This window comes from Pleurodeles waltl, chromosome 9 (assembly GCF_031143425.1).
Source record: "Pleurodeles waltl isolate 20211129_DDA chromosome 9, aPleWal1.hap1.20221129, whole genome shotgun sequence".
Classification (NCBI taxonomy): Eukaryota; Metazoa; Chordata; class Amphibia; order Caudata; family Salamandridae; genus Pleurodeles; species Pleurodeles waltl.
This window is the reverse complement of record NC_090448.1, coordinates 40888578-40908156: the sequence shown is the minus strand read 5'-3', so window position 1 is coordinate 40908156 and position 19579 is coordinate 40888578. Positions and strand designations below refer to the sequence as shown.

Here is a 19579-nt window from a genome sequence, read left to right as displayed (position 1 = left end):
GGTATTCCTCAAAAGTAGTCCATTGTGTGTTCTTTCCAACATGCAGGTATGCCGCTCAGTGCACCTCCAATTGAAGACTGAGATCTAAGTCCAAGGGTATGCTGAAAATACTAAACTCCACTTCCACCAGGAAAAGGGGTCAGGTAACTCATCCAACATTACCATGTGCTAGGCCCACATTTTCTGTAGGATGAAGGGGAGTGTCCTGTGCATGAACGGAGCTACAAGAAAGATACTGCTGTTCAGCAACCCTGAGGCTTACTAATCTCTGAATGCCTCTTTCTGCCTGATAAAAAGTAAGAAACTTGAAAATCTCTTTGAAACAACTCACCAAAAAATAAATAAAGTCTAAAAAAGCAGGACATTGGAATGCAACAACCTCAACAAACAGGCTTATATCAAAACAGCATTGAAACCTCTCTTCAAACTCCTTGTAAATGCTAGGATTAAATTTAAGGTTCTACATCTTCCACAAGTATAGTGAGGGTGGGACTGACAGCACAACATTTCTCTTGCAGGCGTTTGCTCAATGTCTGCCCTTGGGATCAACCAAAGAACCTTCAGAGTGTGAATCACGGTGGAAGTTTTCTGGGTGTGCAAGAATTGAGGCTACAGAATGCCCTGAACACAGAGCTGGACTGAACCATACAATGTTCAGAAAACTCCTGAAAAATGAACTCTTCACACTTGCATTCACTTGACGTGGTACAAGGGTTCTAATAAAAAATTTAGGACACATTTTTCCACACCTCCTCATTGGGTGCTAACCTCTCACTTCAATAATGCCATTGTATTTTTCTACTTTATTGAGCCCCCAAGTTACTAAAAGCATCAAGCAGATGTAAAAAACCTTAAACAACATAAATATAAACAATGTCTTAATTTGCTTCGTATCTGTACAGGGTTGTAATACTAATTCTGTGGGCCAACCCAGTGTAGAGCAAAAAGAGCAAGTGCTCTCTCCCGGACAGGGAACTAGAGTGGGTTTACTCAATCTCCTGACGGAGACACTCTTGAAGATAGTTTAACATATTCTACACAACTAGAGAATGTATATCAATTCATGTGACAGACTCTGCTTCATTATTATCGTGACACTAATAAATACTGTTAGGTGTGCAACTGGAAATTGAGTAGGTTCTGCAACATCGCCACCTGGATATAGCCACGAGTGTGTCATTCTCCTAGATCTTCCTGTGACCCTCTGGGCACAAGACTTAAAGTTTCCTGCAACCGTTACAAATTTCTAAGAATGTTCTCCTTGTACAGGAAGTGCAGGAGGATCCTAAGATACAAACATCGTGCCAAAAGAAACACCCTAGTTAAGGTAAAGTAGACAAAGAGCAGAGCCCCTGAAGGATTGACATGCACTAGCATTCACAGTAAGGCTCGTACTTAAGGGAGGGATCACCGCAGGGCAGGGAAGTAAGAGCAACAGGAAACCACCAATTCTAGAAGAGAGACCCCTTCGCACCACTTGGATTGATGAAATAAAACCTCCCATGTTTTCTGAGGAACCCCAGCTTGTTGCTGTAGAATATTACATATGAATCTATAAAAGATCCAACTCTGAAGAACAGGCAATTCTTACTAGTGCAACACTCTGGAAGACAGGTGACTTAAATAATACGCTCATCATTTTAACACTACTTCCTCAAGAAGAAGTTACATTGAAGAGTTCTCACGTGGTTTTGGAAAGCAGTAAGAGAAGAGAAACACCTTGGGCCACATGTATGAAGAAATTGGTTTGCAGCTTCCTAATTGGAACTTTTTGTGACTCGCAATTAGGAAGTTGCAAACTGCAATGTACCAATGTGTCTCAGACACGTTTAGCAATTCCCAGTGTGTCGCAAATAGACCTGCCTCATCACTAATCATGAGGCAGGTTGCACTTTATGACCCATTGGGAACGGCCTGTAATGAAAGGTATGGTGGCCTCCTGGGGTTAATAGACCACCACATCTGTGACTGCTTTTTAAATAAAGCAATTTTGTTTTAATGCAGACCATTTTCCTTAAAAAAAGAAAAAGGGATTTGCAACAACAAACATGAACATTTTTCTTTACATTTTTTTAAGAGTAGGCCGAGGTCTGTGGGACCACTACCTGCTCTTAAAAACTGTTTGTGCCCCCAAACACTTGAGTCAGTAAAATGTGAATGTTTTGTGACCGCATTGCTGTCTCAAAATATTCACACCTACCCCTGAGACTCGCTATTAGGAAGGGACGCTCTTAACACGCACCTTACTAATACAGACTCGCAAATCTATTTTGACCTTTGGTAATAGGTCACCGAATCGCAAAATAGGGTTAGTACATGTCAAAAGACTATTTTGCGGTTGTAAATGGCCTGATTCTCCGTTTGCGACCACTGAAACCTATTGTACATGTGGCCTCTTGGCACACAAAGGAGAAAAAGACACTGATCTACAGAAAAAAGGTCATAACATCTGAAAAAGGCTGCTGTGTGCTGACATAGTCCATCAGTGAACAGAATAAAATACTACCTAACGAACTCTGCAACATATGATGACAGTACAGCCTCTGGAATTCTCAAAGTATCAGTGTCAATTTACACTCTAGTAACAGCAAATGTTACTCATTTCCCGGTTTGTTTTTTCCAGTTTACAATTATTTTCTACAGTGATTTTTTCAATTAAATGACCTTCACTAGGACTTATCTGATTCAATCTGCTTTATATAAAAAAAGTAGTAAATGTTGAGCCCTTTAAGCTTGGTTTGTTTTTCATTTAAATGTCAAAATGAATTGAGATCCAGGACCCCACAAGTGTGCAAGATGTTCTGCGACTCATGAATATCAGAGACAATTCATGATAGGCAACGTATGCTTCGAGCCACTACCAACAGTAGCCACAAGAACCTACAAAAAATGTTCGATGATTCCAAGCTCAAGAAAATCTCTGTATCCATACACAAAATACATGTGAACTTAAACGCCTACTGGAACAACAGCGTCTGTGAAAATATTTGCGCAGGTGGTTCTCCTAGTTGCAGAACCATCAGTTCCATATAACACCCAGGTAGGTAAGCTTGTAAGAAGTTGAAAAAATACTCATTGTGCATTTATTGGTGAGGTTAAAAGTATGCATGTAGTACCAGAAACGTTTAACAGGTGAGCTTACTGTGGAAGGTACCAATGAAGAAGGGAATAAATGAATGAAGCATACTCTGTTTGAATAAAGCACAGGGAGAGTCTGCTAGGGCCTTCACGTAGCAGCACAGGGAGAGTCTGCTAGGGCCTTCACGTAGCAGCACAGGGAGAGTCTGCTAGGGCCTTCAAGTAGCAGCACCCGTGCTGTATCGCAACTAATCTCACAGAACAGGTGATAAACAAATACATATACATTTAAAGCACGGTCCCGAGTGAGAGATAAATTTAAATCCACATTTAAACTTCACCACTAAAAAGTAGGGATGGCCCTCTGCTATGGCAGAGTAGTGTCGCCCCACTGCTGAAAGGCAGCAAAAACAGAAAAATAAAATGATAATAAAAGTATCTTATTATCATTTTATTTTTCCGCATACTGTAAGGTGGGGTGGGGCGAGCATCCTCTGCGCCAGGGAAGATGAGTGCTAGGTCCACTCCAAGTGCGCATGTCAGTTTGGCTGGCCGTCTGAGGCCGGCCAAACTGACATGCACAATTAGACCTCTCCACCCAAGCTGTATTTCACAGCCTGATGGAGACCAAACACAGGCTCCCACTCCCTAACGGGGCGGCATTTCAGTCCGCTCAGGCCAGTGCTGGCGCTTCTCTCATGCTGGGTAACAGAATGAGAGAAGTGTCTTGACTGGTTGGGGAGGGGAGCAACAAAAGAAGATCTGAGGCGGTGCGGAACACCGAGGCAGCATCTTTATTATTTCCACCCATCCACACCAGCACTGCGCGCTGCCACTCCGACCATTCCTGGCAGCAGCCGCCACTGCGAACAAGGCAAAGAACCTTGTGACCTATTCCCAATAGAGGCTGTACAGTAAGTACTACAAATACAGACTCTAATATTTATCAAACACAAGCTGACGTTGTAATGTTCTGGTCTGTCAAGGTGAGCTGCTGAAAAAGGACTAAGCAGGAAAACATTGTTTATTACAAATTGTTGCATAAAATAGTAAATATACTGTTACAAAAACTTGTCAATTTAAAATAACTACAAAATATTGGTAAAAAGAACACTTAAGCTAGGTCCATATGAACTTTATAAAATTTTCAACAGCATATTTAAATACGCTACTTTATATAGAACAAGGGCTGCTTTATATAGAACAAGGGGGAACCCTAAGGCAGTTGAAGAACCCACAACATCCCCTTACTTTAAACTGACTGCATTAAGCTTATTTAAAAAGGTGAAAGCGTGCTGCTCTAAACAGCAGTACAACACTGAGAAGTCAACGTGTCACATTACAAACTGATGGCAGGTATTTAGGCTGGTTTCATAGGAAAAAGTTGCATGGTACATAAAATGGTGTTTTCTCAGCTTAAAAGCTTAAAAAGGATTTAAAAGTATTAAAGCTCTTACAATTTCTCTGAAACTGCATAATCAAAAGGAGTCGAACTGTCTTATCAGTACCATTCTGTCACATCTTACTTGACAAATAACCTTCAACCTGGTCACTACATAAACAAATCAAACGGCATTAAAATGTGTTGCGGCCACAAGAGATCAGCCATAATTTCCAATTTTCAGTCTTCTACACCACATACAACTAGCACATTCTGTCGCTACTATTCACATTTACAAAGTGGACCCCATTGACAATATGTTACTTACCTAAAAGGAGTTTAGATGCACAAAAACTCCACTCTGCAAAGGTACATTTCCGCCCTACTTTACAGAATGAGAATCTGCAAAGGTTTACATTCTGGAAAGTTAATTTTATGAACTTAATAATGTGAGCTGTCTAATTAAGTGAAAGGATGCGCTCTTGTGTGGTGATGGAAATCTGGCTCAATACAAATCACTGTGATTTTTAAAGGTGAATATTTCATCCCTAAACATCAAAAAGTTTTTTTGATAGTACTGGACAGATATAGTTTCACTTTACCAAATGACAGTTGTTCTAAATATTTACATGTGATTTTACTTATTACCTATGGTATCATCCAATTCTATATGGATAGCAACTGTGGGCCAGGGTGTTCCTACAAGGATGACCTCAATTCTAAAATAAATGGAGTCAAAGTCTGGCTGGCATCTAATAATCAGAACTAAATAATAAGTTAGCACTGAAAGAAACTTCTTTCACTTAACAGATCAACAAAAAAACTAGTATTAATCCGTTTAACTCTCCTGCAAGAAAATGAGGCGTGTGACGAGGATTGCATGGATTCGTAAGTGCAATGTGCAGTTAGATCATTGGGTCACACAATGTTATCTCAAAGAACTGCTGTTGACTCTTAATTTCTGATCAAATGTTTAAATGGCACCATCAACTACACCGGTGGACATGATTAATGCTTAACTTTTATTAGTGTATAGGCAGAATAACGCCCCCATAAGAAAAAGGAACAGCATATTTAAATGCCTCATAAGAAATAACACAGAAAGCAAAGCAGAGAGGTAAAGTTTGTAATTATTTGGCACAGAAATGCCCCACTAACTGCAAAAACCTTTGGGGTGATAATAATGGAACTAGTCACTTTGGAGAATAGCCAAAACTGAAGTCAGTTAATTTTGGGCCTTTTTGGCGAAGGCTCCTCGTCTTCTTTCTTCAGCCATTTGTGCATTAAACCTGCGCTGGTTTTCTTTGGTGGTGTCTCCTGTTTGGAGAGCGGTTTCATTGATACGGGGGAACCAAGCGCTTCCTTCTTTGGTGATGTACTTTTCAGCCAGCTCAACATCTTCTTGCTGCTACCACTTAAAACAGGTTCCTAAAAAATAAAATGTCATCTTGAGCCCTCATCCTCACTCTCAAACTGTACAAACATCATTCATGTGCTCTAGGACGTGACTCTGGATCATGATTTTCAAACTCATCAGTAATACTTTCCAGGTAGGCCCGGATCCACCTGGCACTGGAAAGGAACCACAACGCAATAAGAGGCGGGTGAAGATAGAACTAAGCTTCCCCCTCCCACATTCCTCACTAATGCCAAGGGTGCACGTGCAATCACTGCCCTACTCACCGCCTCCATACTACTGTTAGAATACTGGCAGCAGATAGCCCAGAAGTAAAGGTCTGCTATATTTCCCTTACCCGTGGTGTCAGCCATGCATAACTCAGAGTCCCTCCATTCATCTAGATTTTGAGCCTTGAATGACTATAACTCCCCAACATTGTGTGACCTGCTTTCCGGAGAATAGTCACAAGAGAGGAGTTAGCGGCCTATTAGGGTCGTGATAGGGCTGACTACTTTTGAATCGTGCGCCATAACACTGGACAGATTCCCAAAGAGTAAACCTATGAGCCCACAGGGAAATCGCCCCACTGGAAAACCTGTTCGCAAACTAACAAGTTTGCAAGGGTATAATATGGCTCCAACCAATCTTGCTGGACTTTAAAAAAAAAAAAAAAATACCTTAATCATAAGTATGTCTTGACCTGGGAGAAGAGATCCCAGAGGAGACCTTGGTGAAAATATGGCAGAGTACGTAAGGCATTGATTTGGGTCCATTATAAAGCAAATGCATATAAGTTACTTACATATTCTTTGTCCTCTACCAGCCTACATGCAATAGAGGGTCCGATCTTGGCTGAAAAAATTGCAAGGAGAAACATACCTATTTCTCATGAGGTGGTCAAGTATACGTGGTCAAGTATACATGGTCAATTTTATTGGATAGAAATGTTATCATCCATTAAAAAATATACCAGGAATCACATTGCCTATGAAACCACTGGTGGTACTTTTAGGTGACCCTGGGGAAAATAGTATTTCACCACACCAAACAGACAGACATATCACATCTTCCAAACACTGCTAGAATGCCCTGGTGCAGGTATGTGGCCAGCAAATGACACCTATTCATCTATGGCCGAGTAAGATTTGCTGTGTCAATGCCATGGAGAAACTGTGAGCAATTATTCAAGATAAATAAAAAATCGAAATGGCAGGCATTCAAAACCTCCATGAAGAGAGACATCAAAAGCTTTCTATACTGAACTAATGCTCCAAATCTCAAACGTAGTGCTGGCCTACATGTGATTTCGCCTTTTCCCTGCCTGCACTACATCAGATATGTAATAACTTGAATTATTTAAGTGTATTCATTATGCTCAGACTTGATTCAAATACCTGAATGATTGTACTCATGAGCTACCATGTGTCTGTAAAGCTTATAATCCGATTCACCTGAATGGTATTTTTGTAGCTCATAGCATTATCGTGTACCATGTGCAGAACCAAAAATACAAACAATGTTTTATTATAAACCATTCCTGGAACAATTAAAGACACTTGCCTCTATCTAAAAATTGATCCATAAATAACTGTGAAGTCATAACCTAGAAATTTCTAAAATGACAGGATAATACCTGCAATCCACCAATGGAATGATTTACAAAAGGTAAGAGAAAACAAGGCTTTTATTTTTGTAACTCTAGAACAGGGCTCTGCAAAGTCGGTCCTGGAGAGCTGGGTCCCTGCCAGATTTTTAGCATATCCACATTTAGAACAATGTAGATTTCTGAAACATCTTTTTTCTAAATGTGGATATGCTAAAAATCTGGCATGGTCACGGCTCTCCAGGACCGACTTTGCAGAACCCTGCTCTAGAATAATGAATCAAACTGTTTTCCAGAATTTCTACCACGTCTGAAATTCTGCATCTTGGACAGGGAAATCAAGCGCAAATGTGCAAATATTCTTTACTTAAATAGAACAAACTTTCACGCAGAGAATCCCTGCCAATCTTCCCCCATTAACTTTTAGAGTTCCCTCTCCATTCTATCACAGAAATGTACTTATTCCTGCTCTTAACAAGAATACATGTGCTTGGAAGGTGGCAAACTACCTGCAAAAGGTATGTAAACTGTTTGGATGCTCACAACGTTTATGCGTACAGGTTCCTTAGGTTAACCACAAATTTGCTGAAACTCCAAATCTCTGAATGCATAAATTCCAGATGCTGTCAGAATTACGTAATCACCAATCCCTTTTGTGAGGGTAAAATTCATCCAAAGACTCAATCAGTATTAGGATTCTGGCTACTTAAATGGTACAGACTTTCACCTCACCTTTTTGCATTTCAGATCAATGGGCACGGTGCACTCCGGTGTGTTGTTGCGGGCATTGTTCACTACTGTGGAGACAGGGTGGCAAGAAACATTTTCTATGGGATGTATATACTTGAGGGCTTCTTGTGCTGGCACCTGCCCGAAGTCGAGCCATTTCTGGATTGCTTCATCACCATCTAGTATAGCTGGCATTCTAGAAAAGTGGATGATAAAACTGATTAAAACAAATAAAGAAATACATGGATGATAGAACTGATCAAAAGAAATAAAAATTCACCTCTCAAGCAGAAAGCTAAGTCTGCCTCTGATTTCCTGTGTTCAGTCCTGGCATGTGGTTTAAAGGGCCTAGCAGTGGAAAATGAGAGTCACCGTCCACTGGTGTGAAGTTACTCTGGAGAAGAAATTACCTTCTTACATGTAACTCCTGTTCTCCAACATTGGTATCTTTCATACATTCATAACTTGAGATTGTGATGTAGTATCCCTCCACCATGTCTGGAGAAGAGCCTGGAGTACATTTTCAGTGGTACTGCCAGATGTGCGGATAGTCTCTGGAGTTTTCTGTACAAGTACTGTGGTGGCCACACCGGGGCAAAGAAAATCAGAGTACAGCGGTCCTCCTTTACCTTCCTCAGTCCCTGGGGATCCGGGGAATTTGAGGAAAGGTGTATGCGAAGACATTGGACTATTTGACCGGTAAGGCACTGCCAGAGCCTGCTGGTGTGGCATTTGTTAATGTTCAGGGTGGTAAACAAGTCCAGTATAGAGTCCCCCTTTGTGGAAGATGTATTGCACTAGATCCTGGTGGAGCTCCCACTCGTGGCAATTCAACCGTGCTCAACTAAGTGCGTCTGCCTGATTATTTGGCATCCTGGTAAATGCGTGACAGAGGTGTCGACATAATGGGAGATTGCTCTGTCCCACTGCAATTGCATCTCTTCAGGAGAGAGGCTGGGACCGTGTTCTTCCCTGCTTGGCGCTGTGTAATCCGTGATGAGGACCACTTGTCCTGCTAGTCTATGAAGGAACTGTAGGTGCAGTCTTACGGCACGCAGCTCCAAGATGTCCATGTCAAGCAACTTTTCTTGTCTGACCAGAGGCCTCCCATTGGCAGTTCTTGCATGCAAGCTCCCCAGCCCTCCGGAATGTATCCGGTGTTAGCACCACTCTAGAAGGAATGGCAGGCCGGCACTGAGATTTGTGTAGAACCTCCATCATACTGGCTACTGTTTAAGATGGCTTGTGCCTTAATCCATGTCGTCTCACGAGTTGCCAATCTGCTTCTATTGATTATTCAGTTTTTGCTCAAAGGGCTTCAGCCAGAGGCTGCAGAAGGGTATTGGGCTCAGCAGGATGTCATAAGGCACAGCAGATATTTGTGTAGCCCAACTGTGACTAAGTGCTTGGAAGTGAAGGTTGCTTCCCTAGGCAATGCTTTGCAATGGCTCAACCCTTCACTGCTCCATCTGCGGGGGATAATGCCTTCCCCAGTTTAGTGTCAAGTATTGCTCCAAGAATTAAAGTTCCCTCGCTGGTTTCATAGAGGACTTGTTGATGTTTAGTGTCAAATGTAAGTTATGAAACAGACTGATGCAGGCAGCTATAGAAGACTGACTCTTCACTTGACGGAGCTTTGATGGGCCAGTCGTCCATATACAGGTATACTTGGTAAATCTACCATCATGGACGTCATTTAGTCACAATTGCAACCCCTGGCTTGCCCTTTGCGACCCCTGGCACTGTCTTTGTAACCCCTGTCCTCAGAGGTGGCAAAATCAATGCCAGGAACACAATGTCATTTCGTTCTTAAGGGTGTTGATTGGAGATCCACTGTTTTCTCTCAACTTTTTTTATTGCACCAACAGTGAATAATGCTTCATTGTTCACGGTTAGTGTAACAAAAGGGATAACAATTAGCTGGAATATGGCCTTCCCTGTCAGCTGAGGTAAGTAAAAAAAAAAAGTGCTTTTTAAATGGATGCTGTGTGCGTGCTTGTGGGTGAGTGCGTTTATTTGAGAGAGAGTATGTGTGTAAGTGTAAATGTATCTGAGTGAAATTAAAGGTCAAAGGGCGTGTTACTTCCACTACCCCTGGCATTTTGGTGTATTGATGTTCATGCATGCCATCTCAGAAAATCTGCAACTGGCACAGGCACTGGGTGAACATCCGGGTTGCCCGCTTGAGGTCAAATTGAAGCGACTTAAATTGATAATACCACCCACCAATGAAAAGCAGAGATCCTTCCTGTATTTCCGTTGAATGGGGATGTCAAAATACGCTTCTTGACGATCCAGTGAGGTCAGGTATTCTCCTTCCTTTAGCATCAAGGCTTTTTGGAGCGTTCCCATGTGAACGTTCAGCTTCCTGAGGTCTAAAAGTCTTCTACTGTACAGTTTTCTTTTTTTATCCAAAAAATCTGGAATAAAATGCCTAGTTTCTCTGGGATTGTGGGACAGTCTTTATCGCTTGCCTGAGGAGGAAGAGGAATAAAGGTTTCTATTGTAGCTTCCTCAAGTGAAGATAATGTGCCTTCCTGGGTAGGTAGGCAGGTGGTTTCTGTACAAATTCAAGAGTGTGCCGCAAGAGTGCAACACTCATTAGTCCAATGTTATTGACTCCCATGTGGGGTCAAATAGGGAAATTCTCCCTGGACCTGGTGGGCTATGGTGGGGAGGTAGCTCTGAAAAGGCAATCTCTCATTGGTCTTCCCGTGAACGTGACTAACAGGCACTCCTTTAATATTCAAACGATATACCATATCCTCGTCATTGGTTTCTGATGCATGCATATCATTGGTCAGATCCTGAAGTGGAGAGTAATATAGGGAGCCTTGACCTAAATATTGGTTGATACCTCTCCTTTGTATGCCTGGGATCCCTGTGAGACACGAAAAGTGGTTAAGCCAGGACTGTCATACCACAGAACCTCAAAGGATTTCACAGTATCTGCTTTAATGTTTTCTAGGGCATCGTCCATCTGCTTCCCAAACAAGGCGAGTCCATCAAACGGCATTTCCAGGATCTTTGCATACACTTCTGAATGAAACTCCAGACCTCAGCCATCCTTGCCTCCTGAAAACAGTTGCTCATGCCAGCTGGCAGATGCCCGCATCGGTCACATTCATTGCTGTGATGATGATGGTGATTGAAGATATTTGTGCTTCCTCCTTGGCGACTGCTGTTGCAGCCATTCTCGTTTACAACAAGGTCTGGCAGCGCAGTAGTGAGATAACACGCCATCTCTTGCGGTCATACCGGCCCAAAGTTGGCAAGGCATTTACAGCTCTGATCCGCAATGCCGCATTAGAACTAACTCTCCGGCCCAAGCTACCCATGGGGTTTCTCTGTCAGGAGGTGGCAATAATGTTATAACAGAATAAGGCTTCAAACAGCCCACAAGGCAGGACGAAAACCGAGTCTGGGACCTTGGTTCACCAATCTGTGTGGAGGGGATTCAGACTAACAGGTGGCTTGTGACCCTCCTTGGGTAGGATTCACCATTCAGCATTTGTGATCTCCCTGTATTAGTCCACCTTCTTTCAAATCCCAATTTTGGTCAGAGACCCAAACGTCCTTCGGGCTTGGCATACTCACAGGAGGCAAAAGAGTTGGAGGCGGATGCAGAGTAGGCTGGGATGGAGCCCAGAACAGGACAGATGTTTGCTTTCTTAACAGCCTGCCCGGCAGCTACCTTTACAAGGTATCCTCCATTAACTGCAAAGTTGTCAAAAACGCAACGGCAGGACTACTGGCTCCTTAAAGTAACAATGAGGTGCAGGAGATTAAGGAGGGTTGACATCTATGACTATCCGTGGCTGATACTCTTGGTAGACTTCCTCTTTATCTAAGCCTCTTCCTCAAATTCAGGAACGTAATGCACATCCAGTCCCCTCTATGCTGCCTCCGTGGCGATATCCTGGTTGCGGACATCTGCCTCCGGTTCAGGATCTGTGTCAGTAGACCTGCTGTCACATTCATAGGTGAAAAATAAAATGGCATGAAAAATTCATTGTTGCTGGTATCAACAGTGTCACTGAAAGGGCTGTTGTCGACGAAGTACTATGCATCAATCATGAGCCTGCAGCGGACGATGAAAGATGGGTCGTCGCCGACAGCAGAAGCCACATGCTTTGGATGGTCACCGATGGTGGACTTGCTGCAGAAGGAGCAACTGTCAAGGCTGTTGTTGACGAAGATCTCCTCACGGTCGACGTGGAGACCTCTCCAATTAGTTGCACTGGGGATGTTATCAACAAGCTGGTCGTCAGCAAGTGTGGCTTTACCTTCATTGTTAATCAGGAGGACGGAGATGTCACTATTGAGGATGGCAATTCAGTCAAGGTACCAAGTGAGCTGGATTTTCCCACAGTTTTTGCACAGGCTGTTGTTCGACCTTCCTGTAGTGATTTCCTGAGGGAACTCCAGTTTTTCATCTGAAGGTGGGTGCAAGCAATTTAAGTTACAGGTCCAGCTCTGGAAATGCCCTGTTTCCTCGTTTTTTGCACTGCTTATGTGGAAGTGACTGATAGAGCACATTGCACTGAATCACCCCTGACGAAGTGGAATTCCCCCTTGGACGACTTTATTTCTTTCCCTCCAGCAAATAAACAACCAACCTCCTCTCCTTATCCTTCAGTCTTGAAAGAATATTACATATGTAGCAGCCTGAACCCTTACATTTGGATAAAGGGAATATAAACACTACACACGTGGATCATCAGTATAGATCTTCTGTCCAAAAATAAAGCAGGATTTGAAAATAGATTTTTTGTTTTTCAGCCATGGTGGCAGGGGATAACAGAGGAGAGGCCTCGATAGCTTGGAAAATGGAGAGTTTCCTCAAAGTAGCAATACTACTTTGAAAGCTATAGATAGGACTGGTTCAAAATCAGGGTCGAGCAGGAAAGTAGCAGTAAAAGGTCACATTGAGGTTATAGAAGAGCTCTACTCAGGGACTCCTTCACACGACATGTGGTGGAAATCAGAGCTATAACAGCAACTCTCATATCCGCGGCTCAAATTAACTCATAATAATACTAAAACTGTACTCATTATTTAACGATACTAATCCATCACTAATTCTTGTTGGGTTCCGGAGTAGCGTGCTACTCATCGAAAAGCGCTTCGACGCCTCGTCAGGGGTAGTAAGCACTATATAAATACGATTACAATTACAATTACAATCTAGGTGCAGTAGAGTGTAACCCTTCCACATCATTGGCTAAAGTTTGGGTTGTTTCAGATGAGGCTATGTGCTACTAAACAACCCCTCTTGTTAAGGCATAGGGTCATTTTAACACTATTTACAGCTATTTAAAGGTACCTGGGATTTCCAGCCTGACAACGGTGAATGATTCCAACATGTGAATGTATGAAAAATCCAATTCTGGACAGATAACTTTATGCTGCTTTCCATTCGCACAAACTCACTCACTTTGGAACTAACCCATCGCAACCTGTTGATCTTTGGAAACAGAACAGCCAAAAGGCAAAGTAATGCATCGATGGAAGGAATTCATCCCGACTAATGCACTTCTGTACAAAGCCGCCTTAATAATCTCTTTAAGGGGAAGTGGAAAATGACACAGGCGTTATTTGTATTTGAGTGCAAGTCATCCATGTTAGGTGTTGATGAACCATGGCAAAAGAAAGGCTACTTTTTTATCAATATTCATGTTTTCACCATCTTTATCCTCCCACCTATTGCACTGATGATCACTGGGACCCATGCCTCAATGGTCTGGAAGCTGTCACTGTCAACAGTCAGCTGATTTCCACAGAGGCCCAGGAACAGGTCAATAAACATCTGGGTTCACATACACTGTCCGGCATATAAACTAACACGGAAGAAAAATCCAGTTGTTTGTAGCAAGGCATCCTAAATTCTATGTCATTCAGTTGCAATATGTTTTAAATGGAAGCAATTACCACGTGTGAATTCAAATCATTTATCATTCTTATCCCAGCTCCAACAAACCTAGTGATGAAACAAATAAAGGCGCCTTGTGGGTCTGGTGGTCAATACGTCAACATATGAACATACACATATGTAGTCTCAAATCCTTCAAAAACAGAAAAACTTTATAGGGCTTGAGATAAGATTTTTTAAGCACAAGCACTTTACTATCTTATAGGGATCGGGGAGCAAAAAACATTTTAGTTACAAAATGTGCCACTGCTTATGTTTTTAAGTCCTTACGTTGACATTAACAATTCTTGGATAACAATAAAATATTTCAAAAGCGCTCAAATACGGTCACCCAGCGAATGGGCACAAGGTTGGCCTTTGATGACACGTTACACTTATTGCAAAAATAATTCAAAGATATGTATCCATGCATGTACATGAAAGGATGGCCATCTTGGAATAATTTTTACTATTGTGGCAAAAAACACATAAAGATGGTGCCCATTTGTGCCATCATTGAATGTTGCTTTACATTTTTTTATTGTTTTACTGTCCCAAGATAGCCGAGGAAGGAAGCCGCACGCTTGAAGAGAAACGAGCATTACGGCTGCAGTGTGTGGGGAGCTGGCGGGACCACGCAAACCAAAACAAAAAAAGGAGAAAAAATAACGCTAACCAAACATACACAACAGTCTGGTGAGACAGCTAATGCGGCCTGAAAGGCCAGACGTAAAATGGTTACTTTACATTTACATCAGGAGGCACCAGTTGTAGCAGGGTGATGCCATGGATCTGAACATAGTACAGTTGAAGGGATATTAGAAGGGAAACTGCTACTTAGCTGTGATTCTCTAATGCAGTGGTTCCCAACTTTTTGATTCCTGAGGACCCCCCACTGAATCATTACTGGAAGCAGGGGACCCCCAGCAAATTGTACGATTTAATTTTCAAACATTAAAACAGTAATTCGCAAAAAATATAACAAGTACACACCAAACAAATACTCAAATTACTAAAGTTAAAATTCTTTTATATTGAAAAAATATGCAAAAATTGAAACATTTTATTGGGTAGGTTGGCGCTGCATCTTGGCAGCTACCTTTTCAATGTTTGGTTTTATTTAGGAAAGGTGAATCCTCAGGTCAGATTCTACATTTCCAGAGCGATTTCTGTTTTTATTTTTTAGGTATGCAAGATCTGAGAAAGCTTTTAGTGAAGGGGAAAGGAAGTAAACCATAAGGGCCTCTCATCTCTCCCTAGCCTCTCTGTCACATGTACTTCATTTGTTTTATAGCACCTCTCATACTACTGTAGGGTGTCAGGGCACTTTACAGGGGACTACAAGATGTAGGATTCACATGTCATCCACACTGGTAGGCATTTTCTAAGAGTGCTTGGTCCGGAGAAGCACAAACTTAGGATTCAGAACACAGCACAGTGATTAGCGATGACGTTAGCACAGTGCTTAATTTGTAAATAAAAACGTGCCGGTGCCCAAAGCCTTCCTCTTAAACATGCGGCTGCTGCAATTAAATGTGTGAACACGGAAAACTGAGGCAGCGTAATTATAAAGCCATCTCGGGCCCCTTCAATCCATATAAAGCCACTCCCTGCCACTTCAGCTCACTCTAGCAGCTTTCTACTTTCTCCCTTTGTGACACTTTTTCGTTTTTCCCTTCCTCGGTCTTTCCCATATGTGTCTTTTGCTCACAGCAAATGCTTGAGGCAGAAGAATAAGCCCCGGCCCTCAAAAATAAGTGCCGGTGCTCAGCACCGGAAACAACAACCACAGATTAAGCACTGCGTTAGCAATAAGAATGTATTTCTAGACAAGCAAACCTTTATAGCAGCATAAGGAAAATAAAAGACTAGGAAAAAAACAACTTTCTAATTTGTGCCATGCGGTTTGCATGCAGCTCTTTAATGGCAGTTCACAGCTCACTGTGCTAGATTACGATTATGAACTGCATAGAAACAAAATAATCTGTGACAAAAGCAGTAACCAACTGTGCCATGCACATTTAACCATCTGTGCTACCTTTGAGTCAAAACTGCCACTGCACAAAACTCCCATCTCTCTCCAGCAGATACATTAATCACTTGAGTTAGCTTGACGCTTTTATTTTTGCAGTACAAGGAGCTTAGCACTGCGTTTAAAACTGCTTAACAAAGGAAGTGAAAACACACACGCACGTGTTTGTCAGAGGCCCCAGCTGGAGAAGTGCCTTCCTCCCAGCCCAGGCCTGCGGACCCTCTGGGAATGTGCCACGGACCCCTGGGGACCCGTGGACCACAGGTTGGGAACCACTGCTCTAATGTCTTTGTTGGAAGTGTCACTGCTTATTTGTTCTGTAGCGAGTAGTGGATCAATTTTACATTTCATTGATACTTCCCCGGTTTTGTCCTGTCAACCGTCTAAACGTGTCTTACACTACATTGCCATTTGGCTCACTTATGTGCCATGAAGCATCATCAGAAATGACAGTGAGACAAGATGTGGGTGACTGTATTACTTAGCTGAGCCTAACAGAGACAGCTGTTTACCTGTGATAAAACGTATCCAGCATGCATGGCTCCTGCCAATGCACAACAGTAGAGCACCTGGAAAAGCCTGTGCCTGAAAATGAGGGGGGTTTCCTGTCTTAACACAGGGTTCACAACAGATTCATAAACCATAACCATGAAATGCAGTACTAGAAAGTGAACACACCAGGTGATGGAACAAGAAGGTCACAGATTTTTATGGGGGGGGGGGGAGGGGTTGTCATGCCTGCGAGTTGGCACAGGCAACCAAATCTAACAAGAATGTTTATTACATGTGTGAAGGGTTTTCACAGGAGGAAAGGGAATCAGCTTTCTCCAAGAGTGCCACAGCTTGAGAGTAATTACTACCCCTGCAGAGCCCAGGGAATGGCCCATTACTGTGGTGGTAACAACGTTTGTTAAAGACACAGTTTCCCTAAAGACTGCCTGTGCCCCCCTCACATGCTTCGAAGGTTTGAGTACACGAGACCTGTTCAAGTAGAATCACAAGTGCTGAACATGAAGGTCACTGACGTACTGTTCATGCAGCAAATAATATTTGCTTAAAAAAGAGCATGCATCTAAAAAAAAATAAAAAAACAACAACAACAAAAAACATTGAATATGAGTTGAAGGGAGGAGTCCAGGTGAGTGTGAGGCACAATGCGGGCCTGCCTTGTAAAAGGGAATAGTTACCTGTAACTAGTTTTCTGGCGTGGGTTTCTTCTATAGTTTCACATGCTCTAAATCATGTTCCATTGACAAGCTGCTAATCCACGATGAACCGAGATTAAAGTAGCTATAACGCTGATACCTCTTTGTACATCAGTCCATTCTGCAGCCAACAAGGCAAACAGTCCTACGCGCCATCTCGAAGCCTTCTTCAAGCTCCCAAGCACTAGTGTCAAAGTTATCAAACGTACGTATCATCAGGCATAAGGGGGAACAACTATTTGCAAGTAAATCCAAGAAAGAATGAAACAGGAGAACTGTAGTTTTGTGGGACGGCCAAGGCAGACGCTATGATATTGATAAGGCACACATCTGTCATTATGGTCACCTGCAGTCAATGGCCTACTAAAAATCTGCCCCACACAATTATGGGTGCTCCACCACTTAAGTCTGTACTCTATGTGAAGCAAATATCCAGTCCTCCCAGAGCTGATTTCGCCAAACAGGCAAAAAAAAAAAAAAACACATTTCCAAATCTGATGATGTGCTTTGTGAATGAAAGATGTGAATCATGGCACTGCATGGAGAATTAACCTGTTGCTTAGGCTGTTGCCACTGCAGCTGTCTCTAGTTGATAGCTTTATTGTGCCAGATTTGCTGGTTTCTGGTTTGCTGCTGGAGATGTCTGAGAATGATTGGAACAAGGATGATGCCACCGTAAAGCTCCCGTAGGTTAAGCTGGTTCTGTGTCGTTGTGTCCAGGAATTCATAAGCCAAGAGGCCAATAAGACGGATCACCACTTGAAATAGTCTTACAGCCCCAGACCTCCTCCTGTGTTGCCTTATGTTGTTTCAGAAAGATGCTGAAACAAATCCTCCTCCTCCTGCAATTCGGAACGATCATATCTGCAGAGGAGAGCCTGTGAATTAGCATGATCTTCATTCATGGCGATGCTGAAGCCACGATTAGACTAAGTGCATCCCACTCCCTGCTCTGCCTGGAGCTGGGCCCTCCGTGCCGCCCCGAGTCAGTGCACCTGGATGTACCCCGGAGTCAGTGCACCTGGATGTACCCCGGAGTCAGTGCACCTGGATGTACCCCGAGTCAGTGCGCCTGGATGTATGATGTACCCCGGAGTCAGTGCACCTGGATGTACCCCGAGTCAGTGCGCCTTGATGTATGATGTACCCCGAGTCAGTGCGCCTTGATGTATGATGTACCCCGAGTCAGTGACCCTTGATGTACCCTGAGTCAGTGCACCTTGATGTACCCCGAGTCAGTGCACCTTGATGTACCCCGAGTCATTGCACCTTGATGTACCCCGAGTCATTGCACCTTGATGTACCCCGAGTCAGTGCGCCTTTATGTACCCAGAGTCAGTGCGCCTTTATGTACCCAGAGTCGGTGCGCCTGGATGTACCCCGGAATCGGTGCACCTGGATGTACCCCGGAGTCGGTGCACCTGGATGTACCCCGAGTCAGTGCGCCTTGATGTATGATGTACCCTGAGTCAGTGACCCTTGATGTAGCCCGGAGTCAGTGCACCTGGATGTACCCCGAGTCAGTGCGCCTTGATGTATGATGTACCCAGAGTCAGTGCGCCTTGATGTACCCAGAGTCAGTGCGCCTTGATGTACCCCGAGTCAGTGCGCCTTGATGTACCCAGAGTCGGTGCGCCTTGATGTACCCAGAGTCGGTGCGCCTTTATGTACCCGGAGTCGGTGCGCCTGGATGTACCCCGGAGTCGGTGCGCCTGGATGTACCCCGGAGTCGGTGCGCCTGGATGTACCCCGGAGTCGGTGCGCCTGGATGTACCCCGGAGTCGGTGCGCCTGGATGTACCCCGGAGTCGGTGCGCCTGGATGTACCCCGGAGTCGGTGCGCCTGGATGTACCCAGAATCGGTGCGCCTGGATGTACCCCGAGTCGTGAGCCTGGATGTACCCCGAGTCGTGCACCTGGATGTACCCCGAGTCGTGCACCTGGATGTACCCCGAGCCAGTCGGTGCGCCTGGATGTACCCCGAGCCAGTCGGTGCGCCTGGATGTACCCCGAGCCAGTCGGTGCGCCTGGATGTACCCCGAGCCAGTCGGTGCGCCTGGATGTACCCCGAGCCAGTCGGTGCGCCTGGATGTACCCCGAGCCAGTCGGTGCGCCTGGATGTACCCAGAGTCGGTGCGCCTGGATGTACCCAGAGTCGGTGCTCCTGGATGTACCCAGAGTCGGTGCGCCTGGATGTACCCAGAGTCGGTGCTCCTGGATGTACTCAGAGCTGGTGCGCCTG

The 19579-nt window shown here is 43.8% G+C and overlaps 1 protein-coding gene across 3 annotated transcripts in view; it reads right to left on the bottom strand.

Moving 5' to 3' along the window:
- Window positions 1-5462: 5462 nt before the first annotated feature.
- The window catches only part of HMCES (5-hydroxymethylcytosine binding, ES cell specific), a 58871-nt gene continuing 44754 nt past the window's right edge, over window positions 5463-19579 (bottom strand). For all 3 annotated transcript variants that reach the window (XM_069206231.1, XM_069206232.1, XM_069206230.1), the window contains 2 exons: window positions 8194-8386; window positions 5463-5887 (listed from right to left, as the gene is read on the bottom strand). In XM_069206231.1, the coding sequence (XP_069062332.1) occupies window positions 5681-5887; window positions 8194-8386 (400 nt within the window). In that variant the 3' untranslated portion in view covers window positions 5463-5680. The remainder of the gene's footprint in view (window positions 5888-8193; window positions 8387-19579) is intronic.